A 19,507-nucleotide genomic window follows, 5' to 3' on the forward strand; every position below is an offset into this window, starting at 1 on the left:
GGTGAACTTAGTGACTGCCTGATCGTTTAAAACAAACAAAAGGAAGTTTTTCGTCACTCAGCACACGGTTAACCTGTGGAACTCCTTGCCAGAGGATGCAGTGAAGGCTAGAACATTAACAGGGTTCAAAAAGAGCTAGATAGATTCATGGAGGTTACGTCCATCAATGGCTCTTAGCCAGGATGGGTAGGAATGGCCTCTGTTTCTCTGGAGGCGAGTGAGAGGGGAGGGATCATGAGAGGATTACCTGTTGTGATCCCTCCCTCTGGGGCATCTGGCATTGGCCACTGCCGGCAGACAGGACACTGGGATACATGGACCTTTGGTCTGACCCAGTGTGGCCGTTCTTAGGATAATCAAGGCCCTGCTCTCCTTCTCTGGGCAGTGGGGACATGGCGCTGATAGATCGCTGGGGCTATGCTTGCGAGGCACGGTCCGGGATACCTGCGGGTGTGGAATTGCCTGCCCCCCAGGGACAGCGAGCAGGTCCCAGCAGAGGTCTGCTCCCCTCTGGCGGACACGTTCCCAGCCAGCGCCTCCCCGTGGCTGGTCTACAGAAAATTGGTGACTCTACGACTGCTGCCAGCAGGGGGGCTCGGCCTGTTAGCTCACACAGCAGCAGTTCAGGCTTTTCCAGCTGGCGGCCTCTGGGTTCAAGACCCCTGTGGGCAAAGGGCCAGGCCATCGCAATTCTAGGGGGCTGGGCTCAGAGTCCTTAGTTCGTTTGCTGGGACCTGCTGCTTGGGAGGCCCACAAGCGCCTTGTGTGGGTCTGGTCGGATTTCCGAAAAACCTCTCCCCACACAACGTCCCCGTTGCCTCTGTGCTCCAGACTCTGGCCCCAGACTGCAGCGGGATGCGGTGAAAGAGCAGACAGCTCGTGGCTCTTCCAGCTTCGGCGGTGCCCCCCCCATGTCGGGGCCCAGGGCAGCCCGAAGGCTGACGGGTGCTTCACACCATGTGTAACGGGGAGCCGGCCGGCTCCCCGGGAGAGCTAAAGCTTTCACGTAGCACAGAAAGACCAGCACTATTTATAAAGAGGAGGCAGAGAGGCCCAGCCGGGGAGGAGGCGGGCGAAGTGCCCTCTCGCTTTTCCCACCCCCTGCGCAGAATAAATTTTATGTGCACCAAGGCACGTGCGGATGTGCACCACCAGGAGAAACACAGGCAGCCGGCTGTGGGCGCGCTGCTCGTCGGTGGGGCGGCGTTGGAATCTCTCCAGGGGAGGAAACACAGGAGGTGAGTGGGGCAGAAGCGGAGGGACGTTCTGCAGGATTGGCGTGGACAGTGGGCCAGGAGGCTGGGGCGCTAGCCATGCCACTCTCCTCCCAGCACCTGCAGAAAGACCCCTCTGGGGAGCAACACATCGGTGGCCGTAGCGTGGGCGCAGCAAGGAGACCCAGCATGCCAGTAACCCTGGTGCATGGGGGCAGGGGGCAACAGAGCCGTGCTTGGCGATGGGAGCGGGCAAGGGGGGGGCAAGAGGAAGAGAGGCAGAAATCTCCCCGCCCCCCGCCCCCGCAGGCAGGTCGCTCCAGGACGCGGCTGAGGCCGCCAGCAGGGACGCTGCATTCCTCTCCCCACCCAGCCGGGGCCGCGACAGGGGAGCAGCCCGGGCATCGTCACGCTGCCGCCACCCCCAGCAATCCCAGCCCGCCCCCGGAGTGCCACGGGGCCTGCCGGGACCTGCCGTGGGGCCGCGCACGCAGCCCACATGCTCAGCCAGGGCGCAGCCTGGCGCCGTGACAGAGCCCGGACCGCGGGAGCGGCCGCTGCACGCTCTGCCCGGAGCCCGCAACGCCCCCGCCCGCGGGGAGGCCCAGCCAGGCCAAACCAGCCGGCTGCAGGTTCCCACGTGGCTGTCTAAGCTCGGCCACACCCGGGGGCTGGGTGGGTACGTGCACGCCGGGCTCACAAGCCCCCAGCACACGTCTGTCCCGGGCTAGGAGGCTGGCTCCCAGGGTCAGTGTGACCCACCCTTGGGGTGCCCCGGGGCCGGGGGGGAGCAGGTTGCAGGTGAGGACTTGTCTGAGCCAAAGGCAGGGTGGGAGGGCATCGTAGAAGGGGGGGGGACTCACTAAATTGACAGGGGGAGGTGGGGCGGGAGGGCAGACCCAGGGGAAGGGGGGCTCCTAGCGGGGAGGGGGAGCTCCGGGTTCCCCCGGGGCCATTTCCAGCTCAACCCAAAGCTTCTTCCCAGCTTGAAAACGACACCAAGAGGGCAGCTTGGTCCCGAACGGGCTGGAACTCCCACGTCCTGGGGGCGAGGGCAGACGGGGGCAGGTCGTTCCACCTTGGCGTGAGTCTGATGAGCCGCCAGCTCCGGTACGTCCCCTCGGGCTGACAGCAGCAACGCGCCTGTCACAGTCAATGAAGAGCCAGCGGAGGCCACGATCCCGCTGGAGCAACCCCCGTGGTCCTGTCCTGCCGCAGCCGGGATCCGGCCACGTCCTCAGCGACCTGGAGGGCGAGGCCGGGCGCCGAGAGAGCGGAAATCCCGCGTCCACCAGGCCCTTCCGTGTCCAGCTTTCCACCCCGCCCCAAGCCCCGTCGGCTGCAGAGCGCCTCCGAGCCGTACAGTCCTGCCTCATGCATGCCCCCCCACCCGCCGCCCCCTCCCCCAGTCACTAGCGCCCCACGCTGATGTTGCACGTCTTGCAGCTGGGGTCCTTTTTGGCGTCGGCGGTGGAGAGGCTCATCAGCTGGTGGCCGCTGATCTCCCCCAGCACGCCCAGGCTGAGGTCGACCGGCTCGGTGTAGATGAGCTCCAGGATGACGTCCTGGGCGTGGCGATAGACCAGCTCGCCATCCTCCGTGCAGCACGTCAGGAACTTGTTGCAGGAAATGTCCAGCTGGGGCAGGCGCTCCCGGCAGAAGTGGTCGCCCGGGGAGCCCTTGGGGGCCAGCACCAGGATGACGTAGTGGTAGGCGGTGTACATGCAGTAGAAGTCCGCAAAGTAGAGGTTGGTGCTGGGGCTGAAGAGGCGCTGGGCGGGGATCTGGAAGCGGTAGCGGCCGTAGGGCGAGTCCTGCGGGGGCTGGCCCGTGTTGAACTCGGTGTTGCAGCTGAAGAAGATCCCGTGCAGCATGCCGCTGGTGGGGGAGCCGTGGCTCCCGCTGTTGTCCTTCAGGGAGGGCTTCATCGCGTTCCCACAGTGCACCCTGAGGGGAAGAGAGCCGCAGAGAGTCGGCCCGTGCGCCCGCTCGTTTTCCCCGCCGGGTGCGGAATAATATGTGCACCGAGGCATGAGGGGATGTGCACCACCCAGAGAAACACCAGCTGCCAGCAGGGGGCGAGCTGCTGATCAGCTAGGCAGCACCTGACTCTCTCCTGGGCGACCGCCCAAGTGCTCAGCGCACAGGGACCCCTGGATGCCAACCAGCAGAGCCGGTCCGGGCTCCATCTGCCCTGCTAGAGACCCACAGCTCCTCCGGGTTACCCCAGCAGGCCCTCATGACAGCAGGGCTCGGCTACTGATGTGGGGCTAACACCAGCTGGGCAGTATGGACTAGTGGGTAGAGCAGGGGGCGGGACTAAGAGGCAGGCGTTGGGGGCTCTGTTCCCCGCCGTGGGAGAGGGATGGGCCCTGGGGTTAAAACAGGGGGCGGGGGGTCTAGTCCCAGGGCGGGGAGTGCGTTTGACGGAGGGCAGGCCAGCTCTGTGGTCTCTTCCTAGGCCAGGAAAGCAGCGGGAGCTGGGGGAGGGCGGGGGTGTTACCTGACGTGCTGGAAATATTCCTTGTGCTGGTTCCGATAGAAGACAGAGAATCGGAGCATCCGGCCCGCTATGAGCTCGGCCTTCTCCTGCAGCTGGGCCAGGTGCTCTTTGGCGTAGTCTGCGGGGGGGGGGGGGGAACGTTCGCCATCATGTACCTCACTGCAGCCAGCTCCCCCCTCCGCAGCTCAGCCTGGTTCCCCCACCGCTAGCCAGCTCGCTCCCCCTCTGCACGCGAGACAGCCAACCAGCTCCCCCCCCCCCCCCCTCGTGTTTCTGCCTCCTATGGCTGCAGCCGGCTCCTCTGCTTTATTGTCTTTCCTGCCCTTTCCCCTCCACTGGCTCCCTCACGGCCACCAGACTGGGGTTCACTCGCCCTCGCGCCCCCGCGTTCCCAGCAGCCTCTGCTCGTGGCTGTTTCTGTGCCTTTCGCACAGGACACCCCGTCCCCTCCTGGGCTGCCATGCACCCAGCCCCCCCTCGGTCCCCTTCATGTGAGCACCCGCAGCCTGCCACAGGCTCCAGCCCCAGGGGGTCTCTGACTGCACGGGATGCCCCTCGGCAGCACCATTGTCTCCTGGTGCTGAGAGGATGAGGGATGGGCAGGGAACAGGGACTCCCTGTCAATTGTGGGGGGCAGGGATACTCACAAAGCCCCCGTGGAGGTGGGGTGGGCCCCCACCTGAGAGCAAAGCAGGGGCACAGCACAGCAACCCCCCTCCACGCCCACCCCAGCGAATGCAGGAGAAAGGAAGGAGACGTGCAGCCCCCCACGGCCTGGCAGTGGGCCCCACAGAGTACGGTTGCAGACTAAGACAAATGGCTGCCCAAAGAGCAGTGGCAGCCCGTCAATCCAGGCCACCTAGGCGGCCACCGAGGGTGCCAAGATAAACGTCCGTTGAGGGCTGTGGAGGTGGGGGTGCCGATCACGTGTATTGCCGAGGGCGCCAGTTCCCAGCAGCTCGTCTCAGGCCGCTGGAGCCCAAGAGGCAACCTATGGACAGCCCCGTTCTCTTTTCATACTTAGGAAGCGTGAACCCCCCGCCTAGGCCTCGCACGAGCAGTGTGAAACCCATGCCCAGGGCTCTCACAAGCAGTGTGAAACCCATGCCTAGGGCTTGCACGAGCAGTGTGAAACCCATGCTCAGGGCTCTCATGAGCAGTGTGAAACCCATGCTCAGGGCTCTCACAAGCAGTGTGAAACCCATGCCTAGGGCTCGCACGAGCAGTGTGAAACCCATGCTCAGGGCTCTCACGAGCCGTGTGAAACCCATGCCTAGGGCTCACACAAGGAATGTGAAACCCATGTTCAGGGCTCACACGAGCAGTGTGAAACCCATACTCAGGGTTCTCACAAGCAGCGTGAAACCCATGCTCAGGGCTTGCACAAGCAGCATGAACGCCCCAGACCCTGCGTAAGTGGCAGAACATGACAGAGTTATTTTTCCTCCAGGCAGCTCCGGTGCAATGAGCTCAGCTCTGAAAACCAACCCCCCCGTGTGGGGCAGCAGACTGGAGATGCCCTTCCCAGGAAAGGCCACCAGGGTCCCCAGGGGTCCCCATGCCAGGTGGGCCCCCAGACCATGCAGCCGAGGTTCCCCAACCGGCCGTGGCTCCCGACTCCTCCGTGCGCACTCACCCCCCGTGCAGAACTCCACAGTCTCGCTCCAGCCGGACACCAGGTACTCCCCGTCGGTCTGCTTGACGGCCGTCTGCACGGCCACGCTGTACTCGGTCCGGGGGCTCAGGAACCAGTGGCCCCTCACGGTCATGGGCAGCGGGACCGCCTTGGCCACCAGCTTGGTGGGGACATCCTGTTCCAGGGTGAGCGCCGTGCCACACATGCAAAGAGAAACCAGGCCGGGGACTGATGCAGGGTGACTAGGGCTCCCCCCACAGCCTCCCCCCATGAGCAGCGGGACCCCCAGGCCTTGAGACCCTGGGAAGCACAGCGCCCACCCGGGAACAGCCTCCCAGCACTGCACAAAGGTGATCAAGCCGGGCCCTCCAGCTGCCTGTCTGCCGATGGCCTTACAGAGCCGCTCCCCGAGACGGGCATGCCTGTCGGAGCCCGCCGAACCCTTCTTAGCAGCCACCCTCATCTATAACAGCAACGGCAGCCGAGCTCCCAATCGGCCGGCCGGCAAGCGGTGCCGGACAGGCTTGGGGCTACCCAAACAACCGTCGCTACTCGCAAGCCGCGCCCTGCCCGGGTACAGAATGAGCCGCGGCTCTCAGCCTCTGCGGACGGGGCTGCCCGCAGGTAGGAAGCCGACACCCGCCCATGTGCAGGGCTCTGCCGGTAAGTTGCTCTCGCATAGGGCAAATTGACAGAGAACGCCACCGACAGCCACTGCGTTCTAGCTTCACCCTAGCGTCTCGTACTGTAGTACGCTGCAGGGTGGTGACAGCTGTTACTAGGGGATATGGAGCCGAAGTGCCTACCGAAGTAGAATACTATTGTATCTGTTACTGCAGAGCATTATAGTACTCATTAGTATGGTATTAATATCGGGGGAATACTCTGTTACTTATTATTGCAGAGCAATTGAACAATTGAGTCTTGCCTGTTGTCATACCGGTCACTGCGGACGATGTATTTATGCACGATACTGGCTGCAGTGGAATACTGTCGTGCTTGAGTACAGGTCACTGCTGTAATTATTGCTATGGGATTCGATGCTGCCTAATACTGTGTTGCCGTGGCATTTGTTTCGGCAGTAACAGTACTACAGTATTCTACAGCATGCTGTAGTGCCCGTCCCCGGTATTCAGTCCTATGGAACATGTATTCTTTTTCGGTATGAGCAACAGCTGAGACGGTGCCCTCTGCGTTTCACCGCTAAGGCCCCAATGTACGGCCGGCCCCGCTCCACAAAGGTTTTGCCCACCCCCCTCTTGCAAGCAAGACGGGGAAAGCAACCTCCCGGGGCCCTGGAAACAGCCAAACTAGCTCTGGGGTGGCCTGAAAACCTTTCTTTTAAGGCACAAATTGCCGTGTCAATGGGCCACCAAAAAGCCTGTGCCGCGCGGTGCCGTTTCTGTGGCAACAGCAAATGCTGGAGAGTCAGGAGACATGGGGGAAAAAAAGAAGCTTATTATTGGGGAGGGGAAAAAAAATAACGTTTCACATTAAATAGCATCACCGTGGTAACCATCCTGCGGAACGGATCCTGAATCGGTGACTGCGTTCCAGAGGGAGTGATTCACTCCACGGCTCCTCGGGCTTTGCTTTGGAGGGTCCATACTGATTTGGGGGGTACAGCTGCCTCCCTGCCCATCCTCCCACTGCTTCGTGGGAACAGGCCTGAAATCTCCCAGGACTCCCTGCTGCTCCGACCCCTCGCACCCATTCTCTCAGGAGACCTAGGGGGCGGGGAAGGAGGTTCTTTCTCCATGTGCTGCCTGGTTCAGGTGTCTCAGGCTGGGGGGGCACCGGTGGGCTGAGAGGCCGAGGGGCTCAGATCCCGCTGAAGGATTTTGACCGCAGCGGGAGCTGGATTTGAACCTGACTCTTTTAGTTACCTACAGAGGCAGCAGGCACAGCGCCCACACACACACCCCGTCCACCCTGGGCTGTTCCCACTGATTTTCCACGCTCCACAGGACACGTGCCATGAGTCCTCTACGGAAGCAGCCAGCCAAGGGGCCTACTTTGGAGGATGTAAAGAGGCAGCCGTGCAGCCGGGACGAGATGGCAGCCACTGGGCTACCCGGGGAGTGACTCCAGGTGGGGCTGAGCGTGCAAAGGAGAACACGCCCACGTGCCCCACCGTGCCCCCCAACCCTGCCCCTCCGGCTCACCCTGTGCTTGAATTTGTTGGAGTTCTTGTTCTCCTTCTTGTTGAGGTCAATGAAGTAGTGGGTGACTCTCTCCAGGTCGCCCCCGTCCATGGCCCAGGAGATCCGGAACGAGTCGCAGGTGATGTTGTTGATCTCGATGCTGCGGGGAGTGGAGAGCAGCTCCATGGTCCAACCCGCCTGGCTCCTAGGCACAGGGAGGGGATGAGAAGGGGGGGGGAGGAACCACGAGGTGTAAAACCAAGTGGCTTCAACACCAAACCACAGAAAGACGTTCCCTTGGCCAGAGTGGGTTTAGCCTCCCGCCCTCTGCGTGGCCCCCACGGCAGAGCCCCGCCCTCCTCCCCCAGCCCTGGACTCCGTTGCAGCTCCCCATTCTTGGTGGGAGAATTTGGGGGTGCTCTGTGGCAGCCCCTCTCCCAGCACTGCATGGAGTTTTTTGCTTATAGCAGGATGCGCCCGTGGCTGCTGTGAGCAGAGCCCGGCCACCACGGCATGGAAAACACCCGTCCCTAAAAGCAGGGATGCGGGGAATTGGTGCCGTCAGGGGAACGCAAGGGCAGGCTGATCTGGTTAAGGCTAGCTCAGAACTTAGGGTGTGGGGGGCTGGATTCCATCCTAGCCTCCCTGCGTGGTGCAGGTAGGTCACTTCCAGCCAGATTTCCGAAAGGGCTGGGCTGTGCATGCGTCCTGGATGGGTGCCAGGCTGCCAGCGTGTGCCCGGCTGAGCGCTTTGGAGAATGGCCCCGGCCGTGAGCCCTTGGAAACCTGACCCCTCGCTGCTCTGCGCTTCGGTTCTTCGCTGTCAAAGGAGGGGCACTGGTGAGCTGTGTGGGGCAGGGATTGTCTCTGCTTCTGTGCCTGTGTGGGGCCTAGCCCAACGGGCACCGATCTGGACTGGAGAGCCTGGGACAGAATATTGCCCTTCCCAGCGAGCTGTAACTTAGGCAGCGATGCCTCCGCTTCGGTCGCGCTCGCTCGCTGTGTCCCTCTCCTCCGAGCCCTAATTAATTCCATCTGCATCCACGGTACCAGCTGAAGAGCGGGTGTCAGCCCACTCGGAGGTTTGACAGCGCAGCCGGCACCTTGCAGGTGTCGGTGCCAGCGCGTCTACTGCCAGCCTTGAATGGGACAGATTCGGAGCAGATGGTGCTGGGGAGGGAAGGGGCTCCGGGCCAAAGGCAGGAAAGAAGGAAGGATTTGAGGATTTTTTTTGTTGTTGTTGGTTTGAAAGGCAGGGAGAGCTCTGGGGGAAGGGCCCAGGTCCATGTTCCCTCTAAGCTTTTCTATGTGTGGATTTTTCCATCCATGTGCAGAATAAATTTTGTTATGTGCTCCCAAGAGTGTGTGGATGTGCACCACCACAATAAATACAAACCCAGCTGTGGGCATTTGTCTAATCAGCTGGGAGGCACTGGAATCTCTCCTGAGCATCTGCGCAAGCACCCAGCTTACAGGAACACTTGCCTGGCTATGCCAGGATATGAGAATGCCAAGAGGGTGTGTTCAAGGTGCATGTATGTGCAAAGAATGGGGGTGAATGGGTGCAGGTAGCGCACAGAAGGATGTGTAGGGGACGTGATTGTGTGTTTGTAATATGCACGTGCCACATATGTGCAGTGTCATGCGTGAGCAGAGGTCGGGGTTCATGTGACATCAGTATGTGTTGACTGTGTGCAGCGGGCAGAACCCATGGGTACAGGTGGCATGGATGGAACATGGGGATGTTCATACAACACGTGTGTTTGTGCAAAAGGGCGCCGGGTGACTTGGTAAAACAGGGAGATTTACGGTGGGTCTGAGCCCTGCTAACAGAGTGAGCTCTGCCGTGTCCTGCCAGCTTGGGGGCTTGCAGGAAGCTGAGCGGCACATGGGCAGAATTTCACCCAGCGTTGCAGGTTTGCAAATGCACTCGGCACCCAGCCGCTCCCCCGGGGATCCTGGGAGCCGCAGCGCTCAGAAAAACCTGACATCTGCCCCGCACTTGGAGCCTGGGGCCGAGGCCTGGCAGGGCTGCATGACGTTACCCACGTCTTCGACCTTCCCAGACGCCGGCAGTGCTGGGGTGAGGACTGCTTAAGATGCAAACGGCAGGAGAGCCGAGGGCTGAGTGCAGCGGCAGCTCCTTGGAGCATTATGAGGCTGGCTGGGGTATTTTCCATGAGGGGGAGCGAGGCATGAGGCTCTAAAGCTCCCAGGCAGAGGGATTTCACTTCCACCCGCCCGGCACAGGCTGGGAGGGAGAGATCAGATGTGACTTGGGGAGGCTTTTCCCCCTGCAGTGGGCCCTGGGAGGAGGGGAAGGAGTCCTGCCAGGAAGGGACCCGTCTCAGCTGGGTGTTTCTCTTTAAAGGGACGGCGCTGTCTTTGCTCAAGGCTTTGCGGGAGGGGGGCAGGCTGGAAAACAGCAACAGCAAGGACTTCGAGTTGGGGCAGTGTTGTCCGGCACCAGCTCTTGGTGCTCCGAGGAACGCCTGCTTTATACCTACGGCCCAGCCGGCCTCTGGGGTTGAGTCTGCAGTCTGTCCCTGCCACCGATTTGCTCTTTGACCTTAGGCAAGTCAATTCTCCCAGCCTGTGCCTCAGTTTCCCACTCCGTACAATAGGGATAGCGGCGACAGCTCTGTTTCATGGGCGCAGGATGAAAGGGGAGGGAGGGAGGTCAGGCACCCCTGGGGGCCGACTGAGTTGGCTCTGGTGAGTTTTCCATTCACGCTTTTCTCTGGCTTCTTTATAAACAAGTGAGCAATCGGTTTCAACGGGGTGAGGCTCTGCCTGGAGAGAACAGGTCTGAGCACCTGTGCTCACCTAGGGAGGGGCACTGGGTAATCAGTAGTTGCTAATTTACCTTCCCTTTGCTCTGAGAGCTTGGGCCGAGCCGCTGGTAAGTCAGCCTAGGCTGCTTGGAGTCTGTTTTGAAAAGCTGCTCTCAGGCGAGTTGTAAAATCTACGCTGCTGTGGTCATCCCAAATCCCTGGGTGGTTCTTCCATCCGCAAGATCAGACTCTGGGAGGGATCTGGCAGGGCCTTTAGAAAGACAGATCTGCAAATGGGTCTTTTCTCTCCCCCTCCTCCTCCTCTCCGGCTCTCTCTCATGGGCCCCGGCCCCTGCAGCAGGATCGCAGTTGGTTTCATGTCAGATTTTCCTAATTGTCTTTCTTCTCTTCCCCCCCTGCCGTGATGGCTCCTTTGTGTTGGGGAAGCAGGTGCTTTTATTTATAGCTGCTGCCACACGAACAGCCCACAGCTTTGGGGTTTGTTGCGAGCGCTCAGAATTCAGCAGCTCAGAACTTAACCCTGCGAGGACTCGAGCTCTCCCACCATAGGGAGGGGAATTGCAACAGGCCTGAGCGGAGGGGGAAGGCTGTCTTCGGAAATCGAGTCCCCGCGGTTACCAGGGTGACAGGCTTGTTAAAGGATCAGGGCCACAGCTCACTAGGACCTGCGTGGGGTCTCCTTTGTTTGCCTATATCTGCATGTGGCAAAACCAAACGGCCCCCCGCTTGGATCCTATAAGCAACCCTATAATAATAACCAGCTGGTGAGCAAGGCAATTTGAGAACAACAACCAACCAGAACGCACAGCCCGGCGATACTAACCAACCGGTGTGCAAAGCAACTCGAGAACAACCACCAATCAGTGTGCCGAGCCCTTGCGAAGAACCCTACGGCAACCACCAACCAGAGTGCACAACCCAAGAGGAAATCCACAACCACCACCAGCCAACACACCCTGCACCTGTGAGCCACCCTACAGTAGTAACCTGCTGGTGTGCACAGGCCGGCGTGTGCCTAGGTAACCCACACACCTGCTGGGTGGTGTTCACTGGCCCATGGAGTGGCACTGAGACCACTTGCAGAGAGAATAATGAGTTTGCTCGACCGCAGAGTTTCTTAAACTTTTTAAGACCGAAGAACACCAAAGAAGAATTTTTTTTATGAAGAACATCAAGGATTTTTTGTTGAGGGGAAAAAAAAAAGGTTGGTGGGAAAAGGAATCGGGGGAAAGTTATTGAGCAAAAAAAAAAAAAAGTAGTCTGCCCCTTTAAGGGTGGCCATTTTGAATTCTGTTGTTCTCCGCGGAACACCTCTGACTGCTTCGCGGCACACTGGTGTGCCTTGGAACACAGTTAAAGAAACACTGCTCTACAGTCTGAACACTGAGCTGGCTGGCTGTTAGCTCGAGCCGTGGATGCACTAGGCTCCAGAGGTCCCAGGTTCAGTTTCCCCTGTCGGCATTAGACCAACACTCGTACCAAACCATTGTGCACAAGGGTGGGCGTCAGGAGAGGCAGGCTGAGCCTGCTGTGGCTATGGTGCTGTTAGCAACTGACTGGGAGATAATCGCCAACTCTCTGCTGGCTGCATTCTCCTGCCAACCACCCTGGTAGGGGCAGAAAGCTCTTCAAGCCACAGCTTCAAGCCCAATCCGTGGGAAGCAGCTGCTGATAAAAAGCCAGTGGTTGCTGCTGGTCTGCTCCGAGACCGATCCTCTGGTTTGCTTAGAGACCAATCCTTGGGGATCCGGTGGGACTAGTAACACTGTCCTTTGGATCAGCTGCAGTCAACCCAACAGAGAGCTGTTTGGTTTCATGAACAGAGCTGTGCCTTTTGACCAGCGTTCACTCTAAGCTTTTCCATCCACGTGCGGAATTTTTTCATCCATGTGAGGAATAAATTTTGCTACATGCACCAAAGCAGGTGTGAATGTGCACCACCAGGAAAAACAAAACCGAGCGGCGGGCACTCTGCTAATCAGCAGGGAAGCATTGGAATCTCTCCTAAGCGGCCGCACACGCACCTGGCTTTCAGAGAACCCTGCTTGTGACCGTGGCTAAGGGGCCGATGCGAGTTCCAAGAAGCAATTCACGGGCACCTTTCCAGCCCGGCTCGGCTCCGGCATGGGGACCACTCCCTCAGCACCCCCAGACGATCCTGGTATTTCTCTCTTCTCCTTGACACTTTTCTCAGGTGGATGCAACTGTGACGATACTCGTCCGGCGGGCCAATGGGGGAAGACCGAGGGCCCGACGTCCGATGGCCGACCCTCTCTAGGGCCACGGGAGCCCAGCTTCCATGCTGCAGTCTGTCTTCGGCCTCCGTGCGGAGGCTGCTGGCAAAGGAAGAGGAGGGAGCTGTCGTGGCCAGTGGGTTTGCAGTGGCCGCCGTGGCTCGTTGAGAAACTCTGTATGATTCACCCATCCAGCGCACAACGGCCGTTTTCCTCCAGCGCCTTGGGGAGAGAGGCAGCTCTCTCTGCAGCAGAATCCAGTTCCAGGAAGGGTGCTTCGTGTGGCTTCGAAGCAGCGGCAGCAGGTAGGCTGACAGCTCAGCCCGTCAGCCCGGCTCTGCTCAGGGTGGCAGAGAGTGCAAGAGGAAGAACTTGGGGAGAAAAGGGCCCCGGCGGATAATTCTCAGCCTTTCCTCGGGCGTAGCGGGGATGGAGGGCAATGGCAGCCATACGCAAGGCGAAAACTCTGTGGCTCTGTGGCGTGGCTGTGTGGCCTTCCTGGTGTCAGGGGGGAGCCCTGCCAGGAATCCAGCCGGAGCGGGAGGGAAGCTGGGTTAGGCGTGGAGCCTGGAGCTCAGGAGCAGATGGAGAGAGAGGAGGAGGCGGTGAATGAGGCCGAGGAGGGAGGGCAGATGGGGAACAGACACTGGGCTTCCCATGTGCCCTGATGAGGTATGTGAGCGGCGCGTGGCCGACGCGCAGTCCAGAACTCCGAGGGCTGACAGCCCAGTAACGCCGGGCCAGGAGCTGGAGGCATGAGCAGAAGTCAAATGTACCACGGCCACTGCCACACAGGGAGGTGGCGGCACCTGGCTGGCCCGGTGACCCACCTCCCCTCGGCAAAGCCCAAAATGCCCAAAGGAGCAAGTGCCTGCTGCTCTCCGCCCCCGGGGATCCGGCTGCCCCCAGGCGCCTTTGGAAGTCACTCAGCTGCCATTCCCAGGACGGGCCTTGGCCTGCACTGGACGTCCAAGTGGCAGTTGCTGTGGAGGGTGGTGTGCGTGCGCAGCCGGGGACACGGGCTGTCAGCCGTGCGCTTGGGACGAGGGTGTTTCTGATGTACCCTCTAGCGGGGCGAGCCCTGGAGTCCCCAGCGGTAGCACAGCACAATCCAGAGGTCGGGGGAACCCTGACACGGTGCATATGATCTGAGGAAGTGGGTCTGGCCCACGAAAGCTCATCACCTATGAAACCATCTTGTTAGTCTTTAAAGAGCTACATAGTGTTTCCTTTTGTTTTCGCAAGATCAGACTAACACGGCTCTCTCTCTATTACTATGGTATATATGGAAAAGCTGTGTTTTTGGAAGGGAGAACACACACCCTACACACAGACACACACACCCCCACATACCCTCCCCCCCACACACACACCCCATCTCATCATGCTTGGGTACCACCACACAAAGTCTAATCTGCAGCCCTGTGGTCTAATCCGGTGCAATGTGTCCATGTGTTTTTATTACCCAGACTTGGCAACAGGTCACAGGGAGGAGATCCGGATGGCCAGCGCAAATCATTCCCTGCCAGTAATTGGCATAATGTTCCAATCCATTTTTAGGTCCAATTAATACCCGGTGTTGGAAGAATACATAGCAGGCTGCGTGGCTTCTCTGATGCACACAGGCTCTTGCGAATTTAGTCATGAGTGCATGCAGATCTCCTACGCACGCAGAGGCGTGAAGGCATGTGTGGCGATCCACAAAGGGAGGGAGAGAGGGAAAGATGTATGTGCAGATGGCGTGATTCCTACAGGGACCGCAAGCTGCCTGCTCAGACACAGAGAAGTGAGCAAAAAGCGAGAACATGCATGTAGCGCCCAGACATGAAGACATGCGGAGAAACAGCACACCATGACACACTATTATGCACCAGTATACTGAGGCCCGTACATGAATGGTGAAGCACATGTATGAACAGACACAAGTGTGTGCAGATACACACGTGTGTCAGCAATTGGTTTGTCTCTGTTACAGGAAATGATAAGCTGGAGACACATATGCAATTGTGATTGCACATGCATGAATAGTGACAGCAACCCCTGCCCAGAGAGATACACACAACTCTGTGTGTGTGACTGTCACTGAAAAAAACATGCACATGTGCATGGTAAAGCAAGGAACAAGTGACTAGCCTGCCACAGGTATGTCCAGGGCCGGGGAAGAAAACATGCATACGCAGGGAGCTGCTGCTGTGTGAAGCTATTGCTTTGCTGCTGCACGTGCACGCACAAAGAAAGGGTGATGACATGCAAGCATGTGGCAGATGGAAGCACACACATGTTGCGTTATCATCTGATTTGTGTATGTGGCCGAAGAGTGGTGCCACGGTGCATGTGCAAAAAAGACATCCAGGCACATCCAGAAATGGGAAGACGTATGGATGCACCCAGGTGGAGCTTTAAATGCATGGCCGGGGAATAACACACAGTGACATGTATGACGAGGCAGGCGCATGTGTGAGGTGCACACGGAGGCCCAGAGAGCTAGAGGAAGGCAGCTGTCATGCTTTCTGCGTACGTTCAGAGAAAGAAACATCCAGCGACAAAGACACTGTCGTGAAGAGACGCTCAAAGGAACACGTCACCCACGCTCTGCATGGGCAGAGGAAGACCTGGAGTGGGGTGTGCCCACGGATGCACACGAGCATCCGCACGCTCGTGTAAAATTGTGCACGTCCTTTTCACGCGCACACATCCCTCAAGCAAAGAGCGCTCCATTTCCAACCTCCGATTTGCAAATGAAAAGCCACTTGACTACAGGGGAACGCAGCGCCTGGGCCAGCGCTCGAGAGAAGCAGCTCCCACGCGGACAGCCCGGATCCAAGGCAGGGCCTGGAGAGAGCCAGGGGAAAGCAGAATGTGTGTGGGAGGAGTGGGGAGGGCGCTGGGCTCCGCAGGGACTGATGCAGAACAAGCCTAGCAGCCTAGCTCTGATGTGAATGCCGCTCCAAAGGAAGGGCCAGGGACGTGGGCAGCAAACCTCGCCTGTCCCAAATCCCCTGTCTCCGGCTAGGAGACAATCCCGAGCTCCTGCATTCCGGTCCCTTTAAACTACGGGCCCTTTCCTCGGATCTCACCCACGTCATCTCCTTCCAGCCCCTCTCCCCCACCCTCGGAACAGCAAGCTCCGTTTTCACCTGTCTGAGCCAAGCCAGGGGGATGGAGCCAGAGCGGGGTTGGAAGAGATGGGCTCCCTGCTGTTCAAGGTGGCTGAAAGCAATGCCCCCTCCCACATCCCCTAGGCTATTGCAGGCAGAGAAATTCCCCCAGCAGAGCCTGCCAAGGGCTAAGAAACTGAGCTGTAGAGAGCCAAGGTCACAAAGGCAGCACGGTCGGGTGCAACTTGCAATCTCGCCCCCCCCCTGCTCACATGCAGCCCCTCCGCGCACACAGCCCTTACACCCCCACGCAGACCTCCTCACACGCTTGTGACACGTGCATGCACACCCCACTGCCCATGCACAAGCACATGCTTACACAAACAGGCACCCCCAGCCACTCAGACAGCAGAGTACACACACACACACACACACACACACACACGTAAGAGTACACACACACACACACATACACACACACGCCTAAAGACACATACATAACTACGGGCCTGCTAATACACCAATTCACATTAGGTTACACAACCACACCCGGCCATTTCTAAGTGCATACGCACAAGTTCAGGCACACAAACACATATGCCTGCATACACACCCACTAGCTCAGCCACATATAGTCACAATCATCCAGCCACAAGCACATGCGTATTATGCATCTCCACACACATATACCCACAAACATTAGGGCATCCGCTCGCAGCCGTGTACACACAGTACATACACACCCCTATCGATACGTACATACAACACATCCCCGTTCATGTACAAATACATACCGCCACAGGCATGTGCATTCATGCAAACAGAGAGACAATCATCCATGTGCATGCATCATCCCGTACATGAACCTCCGTCCATCCCACTCCTGTAGACTTGCATACAGACCATATAAGCCATGCACATGCGGCGCATGCACAGCCATTCACAGATTCCCTGTGCACTTCATACTCACATACATCATGCAAGCCGACCCAGCCTCTCAGACACCCACTAACTCACACACATATGTACACCTCCTTCCTACATCTGTGGACGTCCTACACATGCACAAGACACCCCAATCTGGCCACCAGTGTAAGCCTTTTAACAGCATGGGACTTCAGGCTGTCAGAGGTGTGTGGCCCATTATCCCCCGTTCACAGAAACCCACTTAAAGTTCTCCAATCTTCCCCGTTCCGATCGGCAGTGTCGTGAAGAAAGAAGAAGGTCGTTTCCTTGGGGACGGTGAAAAGCAACGTGGCAGGTACAGCTGTCTCCTCAAGCCCTTGAAACCGATGCCAGGGCTTGGAGAGATTTGCAGATGGGGCCCGTGCCTGGGCTATTTAACCTCCCTTCTCGGCTTATATATAAGGGGCTTTTCCTGCCTAAGGGCTTCTAAAGCTCCATCCTCAATAGTAACTCATACCTAGCACTATCTGCCCTTCATGCACTTCACCAGACTTAATCCCTGGAAGGGAGGGGTTTTTTTGCTCCCATTTTACAGATGAGGAAACAAAGGCATAAGTGACTTGCCCAAGGCCACGCAGTGAGTCAGTGTCAGAGCAGGGCTCGGAACTCAAGTGTTCCTGGCACCTGGTTGGGCACTCAGAACCACACACTCACCATCCCCGAGTACAAGGTTAAAAAGCACCTTACCTGTCTCCACAGGGAACCTCTGAGGGCGGCTGAGAAGTTAGTGTGGCTGCCTTTGTGTATTAAATGTGTGTCAGGCACGCGGGGGGGAGGTTTCTGATTTGCAGAAACTTGGCTGCAAAAGCAGTCGCTCCAGCTAGGTGCTGCTGCCTCCCATGCAGTCCCTTGCCTCCTTCTGGGCTGACGCTGCTCCTCAGCCTCCGGCTGCTGCTGCTGCCCAGACTCTTGCAAACGCTAGGAAACAGCAGACACCCTACCGAAGAGGAGAGAAAAAAATCACAGCAGCATGCAGGAGAAAAAAAAAAATATACAGCTCTTCTCCGCCAATCGGGTCTCAGGCTGCAAAGCATCAGGTGATGAGCAGCCCCGTTCCCTGCCTAGCTTCCTCAAGCTGCATCCTCAGCTGTGCAGGGACAGCACTGTGAAATTACAGAGACTTCGGCCGGGTGGAGGGTGGGGAGTCACAGCACGCACGGGCGTGGGGGAGGGAGGGGACTGCGGCCTCGGGATGGGTGCAGAAGCGGGCCGTGCATTACCGCCTGGTGCCAAAACATGGGGAGAGTCGGGCGGTCACCAAGCAACGTTGACTCATCAGAAACTTTTGGAAGAATGGGCCGGACTCAGACACTGGTTTGGCAAGGTTGGCAGCAGGCATGTATTTGAGCAGCGTTAGGCGCCCGTGCTTGCATGGCTACAGCCTGCTGACATCCTATTCCTTCCTGGATGCTTACTGATTACCTGGGAGGGGGCTGCGTTTGTTGGACTCTCAGCCTTTTCCAGCTGGTGACCAAGTCAAAAATTGTTCATAGTCCCCTGATATATACTATAAGAATAAGAGATGTATTGAGTGTGTGTGTGTGTGTGTGTGTGTGTGTGTGTGTGTGTGTGTGTGTGTGTGTGTGTGTGTGTGTGTGTGTGTGTGTGTGTGTGTGTGTCAGGATTCCTGGATCCCACTCCCAGTTCTGATGCACAGAGTGCAAGGCCAGAAGGGAGCATGAGATTAGCTGGGCTGCCCTCGTCTTGCTCACAGGCAGGGGCAGCGGGTACACGAGGCAGGAGGAGGCGTTGCCTTCCCAAACCACCAGCCTGACCCCGCCCACTCTCCACCCCCAGAACGCCTACTCTAGGCAGACTGGGGGTGGAGTGTTGTTGCCCCTGGGTGCCCGCCCTCTTTGTGCATTGAGGCCTCAGAGGCTGGGACCACGTGCCGCCCCACCTGCCCATGGTGCTTGGGGGTGCGGCTTGGCTCCTGTGGGGGCGGGGCCTGGGCAGAAGAGGCGGGGCTGGGGGCTTGCGTCCCCCAACCCTACCTTCACCCACCGCGGATGCTCACAGGCCACTAAGCTTCACTGTATGGAGCTCAGTACATTGTTTCTGGCTAAGCCATGTCTCCCAGAATGGCCGCCAGTCTGATCTACCACTTGGAGCTCCTCCGCATGAAGGCCCCTGAACCAAACCTTGCAGCGAAATCGCAGGGAGCAGAGGAGGGCCATGGATGCTTGACTTTCCCTCCCGTTGTCAGTGGCTTGTATAGAAAATCGGACGGTCAAGTGAAGGGATTTCAGGCTGAATGGGAATCTCTCCATTCCCTTCCCCGACCTCACAGCTGCCCCATCGAGTCCCGAAACACCGTCCCCTGGGCTGCTGCTGGGACCTGCTTGGCAGCGGGTTGAGTAGAGGTAACGGATATGCTGGTAATTACATCATCCATCTCGTTGTCAAGGGCACCTGGCTAGACAGGATGCGGCCACAGCTGCCCGGCAAAGCCCTTAATGAATGCTCTTTGTCACTGTCCCCTCCGTCGCGGCCAGAGCACGGTGGCACTTGCAAGGCTGCCAAAAGAGAATTCACCTCCCCAAGCCTGGGGCTTCCCCTAGCCCTGGGCTCACGGCCAGGGAACAGACGGGGCAGGGAGGTGCGGGGGGGGGGGGAGAGGTGCATCTGTGAATGGTCACTGCAGTGAGCGAGTTGCGTGTGAATCTCCGCTGGAGTAGGGAAGGAGCTGGATCAGCGTCCATTTACGTTGATTTGGGACGTAGGGTCAGAGCACCGGCTCTCTGCGTGTGCACAATTGAGATCGGCTGCGTCCCTGCGTGCCCAGATGGGTTCATGTAAGACCTGGGGGGTGGGTGTTTTCAGCAGAGGGCTCTGGACCTGGAACTCCCTCCCCCTGCCTCAGGCTGACAGAGCACAAGTCCAGGGACCATCGGGTACAGCTGACTCTCTCTTCTGG

At 58.6% G+C, this 19,507-nt stretch overlaps 1 protein-coding gene across 1 annotated transcript; it reads right to left on the bottom strand.

Moving 5' to 3' along the window:
- Window positions 1-1,937: 1,937 nt before the first annotated feature.
- On the bottom strand, window positions 1,938-17,720 carry PHYHIP (phytanoyl-CoA 2-hydroxylase interacting protein). Its single transcript, XM_006135563.4, has 5 exons — window positions 17,278-17,720; window positions 7,519-7,702; window positions 5,354-5,528; window positions 3,718-3,835; window positions 1,938-3,161 (listed from the first exon to the last, which is right to left on the bottom strand). Exons 2-5 carry the CDS (start codon window positions 7,681-7,683, stop codon window positions 2,627-2,629), a joined length of 993 nt encoding a protein of 330 aa, XP_006135625.3. The 5' UTR covers window positions 7,684-7,702; window positions 17,278-17,720; the 3' UTR covers window positions 1,938-2,626.
- Between the last annotated feature and the right edge of the window lie 1,787 nt (window positions 17,721-19,507).

This window comes from Pelodiscus sinensis, chromosome 28, assembly GCF_052426305.1.
Source record: "Pelodiscus sinensis isolate ZL-2025 chromosome 28, ASM5242630v1, whole genome shotgun sequence".
Lineage (NCBI taxonomy): Eukaryota > Metazoa > Chordata > Testudines > Trionychidae > Pelodiscus > Pelodiscus sinensis.